The 7,177-nt window shown below is 39.1% G+C and overlaps 1 protein-coding gene across 1 annotated transcript; it reads left to right on the top strand.

Annotated features, from left to right (window-relative positions):
- Positions 1 to 338: 338 nt before the first annotated feature.
- On the top strand, positions 339 to 2,480 carry LOC120449640. The gene is made up of 3 exons (XM_039632233.2): positions 339 to 503; positions 1,118 to 1,927; positions 2,271 to 2,480. Exons 1-3 carry the CDS (start codon positions 371 to 373, stop codon positions 2,360 to 2,362), a joined length of 1,035 nt encoding a protein of 344 aa, XP_039488167.1. The 5' UTR covers positions 339 to 370; the 3' UTR covers positions 2,363 to 2,480.
- The last annotated feature ends 4,697 nt before the right edge of the window (positions 2,481 to 7,177 follow it).

The following is a 7,177-nucleotide window of genomic DNA, read 5'->3' as shown; positions in this document are numbered from 1 at the left end:
ATTTTATTTTTATTTATTTTACCAAAGATATTCATGTCTAATATCATTACCTAAAATTTTCTTAGTTGAGAAATAGAAAATTGCACATTTTTAACAGAAAAGATTATAAACAATATTTCGAAAGGGCGATGACAATTCTGCTAATGGCCACGTTATTGAATTCAATACTTCCCGTTTTGTGTGAACCACCGGTAAAGATTTACAAGGTACCACCAAATCCGCTGCTCTTTTCGCACTTTTCGTCTTGGAATCTAATCTGGAGAGGTCTACCTCGATCGGGCCGTAAATAAGGAAGCCAGTGGCCAGATAAGGCCGCTATATAACCTCTCTTCAAGTGGCCGCGTAGTTCAGTCGAATTTGAGACATCACCATGAAATACTTCGCCGTTTGCGCCCTCCTCATCCTGCCGCTGGTCAGCGGTGGCATCGTACCACGCACACCACCCACCAGGCACTTTGTGGCCTACGAGATCCGATCCACCCACAATCTGCCCCAGATGGAAGGTAAGAGTCAGTATGAGTAATACAAGGTGGTACAAGGCACTGCATGGATTTCGGTTAGCATTTGGATAGAACGACTTCAACAGAAAGACACCTATTTTATGGCGCTTTTTCTTAAACAGAAACAAATTATCTTAGATTGGTGAAATAATATAATGGTGAACAATGAAGTAGTCATTAATGAAATAAATAATAAAAGTTTGCCAGTTCTTTATACTAATGCTATCAAAAGCAGATTTGACATTGGAATGGGAATAACCCAAAACTAATCACCAGATGTCTAGACAAGGTAATGAACTCAAATGAACTAAAGCTTTTTATTCCAGTTACTCCAGAAGTAAATGGATATACTAGAATCTTTGAAAAGCCAACCCTACTGAATGGTAGAATAAAGCGTTTCTGATCTTATCAGGATCACTAGCCGAGTGTCCGCCTGACTGTCCGTCCGTTTATTGTTTATTTAAAAAATCCCACGCTCATTCTAGTGCGCACAAGCCGCCCAAAGTATCGGGTATCTGATAGTCGAGAAACATAACTATTGCGTTCTTTCTTCTTATAAATTCTAAGTAACACCAAGTAATTCTATTACATATATTATTGTTGTTTTATACGCTTAGCCATTGTCCAGAAGATGCAGACCCTACTCCAGAACATGATTCCGGATATGTCCGTCCTGGCCGACGCCGTCGCCGTACCCGACATGTCTGTCCAGTCCGATGCGGGTGTGCTGCCCGATATGTCGGTGGCCACTGACGCCGATGAGGCGCCCAGGAGGCGTACCGAGGAGTTCAAGGTCGCCCCGATCGCCAAGGTCGCCAAGGTCGGCGCTCCCATGATCGCTGAGATCCCCGATATGTCTGTCCAGGCTGACGCCGGTCTAATCCCCGACATTTCCGTGGCCTCCGATGCTGATGAAACTCCCAAGCGCGCCTCCTTTGGTCTGAAGAAGCCGCTGCTGGACAGGATCGCCGGTGCCATTGCCAAGATGGATGCCGATCTGATTCCCGACATGTCCGTTGCCTCCGATGGTGATGACACGCCCAAGCAGGCTGTTTCCGGTTTCAAATCTCTCCCGAAAATGACCAAGGTTTCTGGTGGCGAGCCAGTGGAGGTCAAGACCCATGCCGCCAAGACCCTGCCCCAGTTGACCAAGGTCTCCGGAGGCGAGCCAGTGCAGATTATCCCCCGTGCTGCTGGTCTCAAGACCTTCCCCCAGCTGACCAAGGTCTCCGGAGGCGAGCCAGTGGAGATCATGACCCACGCCGATGCCGATCTGATTCCCGACATGTCCGTTGCCTCCGATGGTGATGACACGCCCAAGCAGGCTTTTGCCGGACTCAAGGCTCTGCCTAAGTTGACCATGGTATCCGGAGCCATCCCCGTTCAGGTTCCCGATATGTCCGTGGCTTCCGATGCTGAGGATAAGGGTAAGTAGTCTTGTTTTAAAAAGTGTTTAGATGATCCAGGAGTGTTGCACAATTTAAATAAGTAATAACTCCAATAAGCCGTAGAAATTAATTTTTAAAGGAAACTTACAAATCGAATATAGGTAATAGCTCCAATAAGCCGTAGAAATTATTTTTAAAAGAAAACTAATTTCCGTAGGGAGTAAACTTTTCTAAATAAAACTTTATTGGCAATTTATAGTCATGACATCTTTTAAATTATGTAGGAGAGTGTACGATATTTGACGACATATAATAAATTGTTATTCGTAACATTAAGTTAGGTATTTAAATTTTTATTAAATTATAAAATTCTTTCTTATAGCTACAAACCAGCTGCCCGATATCTCCGTGGCTGGCGATGCCAAGTTTGATCCCAAGATGACTTTGGCTGCCCTTTTGGCCAGGCGCCACTAATTAACTGTGGAACCATCAGCTGCCCCGATTAAATCGGAAATGATTCAAATCTAACTGGTTGTGTGTTATTGTATTCTTAAGTCTTTATACGATTTCTAATCAATTTGAAACAAAGCAACGATCAGGTGGTTTTATTTTTGTTTTCATTTGCTATCAGCCATTGATTGCAGTTATCTGACTAGGCTGATTTAATATAAATTTCGAGTTGTCTTGTCTATACTAAAACATATAGATAGCCGTAGCGTTTGGGCATTTTGGAATTGGTAAAGCTCAATATAACTTTTATAGAAAAGAGTATTATACCTCAATGAGAATATTGTGGTCTTAGGATTTATTTATGATTAGACGATGATATTATATTATTTAATTAAACTAAATAGTCCCTACTGACTCTTTTAACTCCATCTCAACTGATATGTCTAATTTATTTAACTGAAGAAAATGTTCACACAGATTCCAAGCAGAAGACACAAATGGGCCGGACGCAATCCAAGTTCAGGCTTTGCATGTCGGCCAAGAAAAAGCTGATTAGTTTTGGCCCTGGACTAACCTCCCAACTAACAAATAAAATGAGTTTTTTTTTTCTTGGTCGGGATAACTGGGAGGCGGAGGTGTATTGTATCGCTTGCTATTTATAAAAAGGAATTAACGGCAAAAACCGGACCCACACACAAAAGTGGCCCGAATGTGATCCCAATGTGGCACATGGCCATAAACAACGCGGGGGTTTCGGAGGCAGAGTTCGTTTAGAGTGGGGACTCTGTGTCAGTGATGCCGACTAGGACTCTATTAGGTTTATTAAAAAATTATGATTATAAAACATTACGAAAAACCATAGTTTTGTTAAAGTATGTAGTTTTTATTTTACTTTATTTCATAAAATCCCTTTATTTTAAACCAAACATAAAGTTATGATAATTTGAATTAAATTCCAATAACAATGTTTAAATGGTCTTAAAGCTATAGTTCGATCATTATAACTTCCGACCTTCTACATAGTGTTGTAGTAAACATTGTTGCTATGTTGGTTAATTAAAATTATCCTGGTTTTTGGTTTTTTGCTGGAATAATTTGTACTACTTACCAAAAAAATATATCTTTAAAGAGCTGGGTGGAATAAGTGTATGCCATCTCTGCTGTGTGCTGCTGGAGTTTCAGCGACTTTGTTGCCGCTGCCGTTGCGATTTTCATACAAAAGCGCTAAAGCGGCTACTAAATTACGTGCTCATGTGTTCTAGTTTGAATCAACTCCCCCTTGACCTCCCCCAGTCCATCCAAGCCGCCCACTCCCCCGCCCCCCTGCATTGCGAACAAATCGCATTTGGAGCCGCTAATGAACCGCAGTGGTCCCGACCAGGAGGCGTCCATTGGTGGTGCTGGTGGTTCTGGTACTTCACATACACATATATCAGTAGTGCTGCAGTCCCCACATCGTATGGGCTCACATTTTGGTTTTTGTTTTCGGGTTTTTGCAACTTCGCTTTTACCTTTTGCCGCATACTCGAAAAGACCCAGTTAGAACAAAGGTACCAACTGCGAAATACCCCGCAAATCGGTTTCAATGTCACGCAGTTAAGCATATAGATTATATTTAGAACTGATAAGAAATGTCTCTTACCATTTTCCTGCTTTTTAAAATAGGAAAGGTTATAGGATTCTCAGCTCTGATAGAGTTTTATCTGCAAAATGACAGTATACCCTGTCGTATCACTAGGACTGGGTGTAAGTATACCGTTTAGAGGTGTAACAATGCTGTTAACTATTGTGGGTAGAAATTGCTCTGCATGGGTGGCAAATTTAGAAGTGAAATCAAAAGGGGGATCTGCAACAATTGGCGCTTGATTAAGGTGCAAGTTTGCGTAGGGGATTTGAGCGACGATAGCCTATGAATAAAATGTCCTTGCAAAATGTACCAGTTTTCCATATTGCTTCCAAGCACTTTACCTTTCACCTAACTCTTAAATAGAAACCAGAATTTCATGCATTGTATTTAAATGGCGAGTATATTGTGTACCCTTAGCGCCGCAAAATGCCTCAGCTAACGAGACGAATTATGAAGTTCAGTTCTGGATCAGAATGCAGGCAGCCACAATCCCAACTAAACAACACTGTGCTAACGTCTTTTCATTTACTTTGCGCCGTTGTTGCTGTCAGGAGCAAAGTTTTCTCCATAGCGTTGCGGCTTTGCAGCTGTCGCACTTGATGTGACCCTGCCACCCACACCCACCCACCATCCACGCATCTACTACACGCCGCCCAATAACCTTACCGCCCACCACCCCCTTGGGTTTTGTTGGCTGCACTTATTACAAAACTTTTAACTTCTTCCCGTTTTGCATTTTCATTTATTTCGCCGCCTTTCATTCACTTTTGGCTTTGTTGCTGCTGCTTAAGCATATCACTTCACTCTCGAAGAAATTTCATTTCGCTTCCTTCCGCCGTTTCATCTACCCGTTCACTGAAAGAAATTTATAGACAATAGATAATAGATTATGTATGCCCACTTTCGTTTCAACCAACTGGCAAGCATTAAGCTTTATAAAGTATTTTATTCTCAATGCGTTTGTGGCCTCTTAAACCCTATCAACAATTTGTTGAAGCGGATTAAAGAAAATATAAAATGTGTTAAATTAGTTAAAATTAAAGTTCGAAACGATTTAAGATAGTTTAATCCTATTTATGCAAAACTCTTTTTTTCCGCAGTGAATTCATTGTTTTGAGTGCGAATGCCCTTGTAATTTTTTCCCAAAAAGTTTTCGCTGACTTTTCCCTTTTGATTTCTATACTGCATTTTGCATTTAAATTTGGTTTCCTTTTTTTGTTGAACAAAACTTTTGCTTTTGAACGGACATGAGCTGGAATATATATTTCTAATATATATAAGTATGTGAGATTCCATCGAATAAAGACAAATTTGATTTAAAGTTAGAGTTCAGCGGAAGTATGAAATTTTAGATTAGTTTTATCAGTTTTCTTCCAATTTCTGTGCCTTTGCTTGAGAAAAAAGTTGTTTAGTAAAAAAAAACAATTTTCCCAGCAAGAATTACTTAGCAATATCTGTACTTTACTTTAAGAAGCATGAAAGAGGTTAGTTCGTCGGCTAACCTTTTGCTAATGACTTCCTTGTCGTCGCAGTGGCCTCCTCAATAAGATAAGCCCAAAGTGCAACAGCAACAGCAAACACAACTGGCAAGCTGCAACATCAACATCAGCAACTTGCAACAGCAGCAACTAGCAGCTCGCAACAACAGCAAACACTTCAAGAATGTTTGGCGAACACGCGATGACAACACAACCACATCGAACCAGGAAAATCAGAAAAGCAAACTGAATTTTCTATGCCCTTGGAGAAATGGCCTAAAATTACCTGTTACACGAGTTTATTTTGGTAATTTTTAAAAATTAAAAGAGTAAGTTCTCGTGTGTAAATTAGAAATCCAGAGATCCAGGCTCAAAAAATATCAGCAAATTACTTATTTATTGTTGCATATTAAATCAATGTAAAGTATTTAAAAGCATCTTCCGAAATCTTGAGATCCGTATCTAAATAAAAAATATTTCTAAGATATAATGCATTGTAAAATCGTAATACCTTCTGCAAAGGTATACCAAGGAGATGTTTTAAAACTTTTGTGATAAAGCGAGAACGCACCAAACACGACGGGCGCTTCAGCCAAAAGCCAACAGATGGCGCCAGTTAAATTGTTTGCAGGCTGTGGGCAAATTAAATCAAATTTATTTGAAAGGAAAACAAAAAATTATTTGCCGTAACTTATTTTAAAAGAGGAAATTTGTGTGAAAAAGAGACAGGAACAAGAAAAACTTTTGATTATGGCTGATTTGCCACCTTTAATATATTAATGCTATTCACGAAAATATATTGAAGGTGGGAAATTTGATTTTTAATTGAAATAAATTTAGTAATGCTGGTAAACTAATTAATTAATGTTACTTTTTAGTGCTTATACTTTGTATTTGAACTTGATAAAATTAGCTTAACTAGATTCATGATTTATACAGTAAGCTATTGCTCAACATAAAATATTTATTTTAATGGAAAAATAGGTAAAACGTTGTGTTCTTAGCGGCACACTTTTAAATTAATGCATTAAAAAATTTAAATTTATTTTTTTTTCATTAATTATAAATATTTGTGAATAGATGATTGTTTATTGTTTTTTTTATTGCGGATATTGTTTAGATGCTTTAAAATATCCAAAATATTCCCACATTCAGTGATTAACGTAAAGCACTTTCACCTCGTTAAAAGTGGCATGTTCACAGCACCCAACTGCATCCCCAGCTAATCTGTTGCAATAACCACTGTAATAATAGTTGCAACATGCCATAAACCGCAAAGCCCTGTCTTAACATTTCCAAACCCAATCGACACCTTTCGGGCATTCCGATTAATTTGAATAATACCCAGGGAAATCATTTTTTATGTTTGCTTATTTTTCATCTTTAAATAAATCAAATCAGATGTGTAAAATGAAGAAAAATAAACTCGAAATTCGACAGATTCCGATCGTAAAACATAACTCATTTTCCCACAGCAAACGTTCCATATTTGTGCAGTTTATATGGCTTATTTTCTTGAATTTTTATGACATCGCCAATTTCATGCTCGTGACCTGCGATTCATCTTTCAGTTGGTGCATTTTGAGACTTCTTTTTGGTAAAAATAAATTTAATTAGCCACCGGTTTCATGGAGCTGTGGGTAGATGGGCAAGAGTCGCATCTGGAGGCTGCTGCAGTTGCAACTTTGACATTTTGCCGCATTAGCAAGCAATTGCCGCAGTACGTGATGTTGT

This window comes from Drosophila santomea, chromosome 3L (assembly GCF_016746245.2).
Source record: "Drosophila santomea strain STO CAGO 1482 chromosome 3L, Prin_Dsan_1.1, whole genome shotgun sequence".
Taxonomy (NCBI): domain Eukaryota; kingdom Metazoa; phylum Arthropoda; class Insecta; order Diptera; family Drosophilidae; genus Drosophila; species Drosophila santomea.
This window is presented reverse-complemented; position numbering and strand designations above follow the sequence as displayed.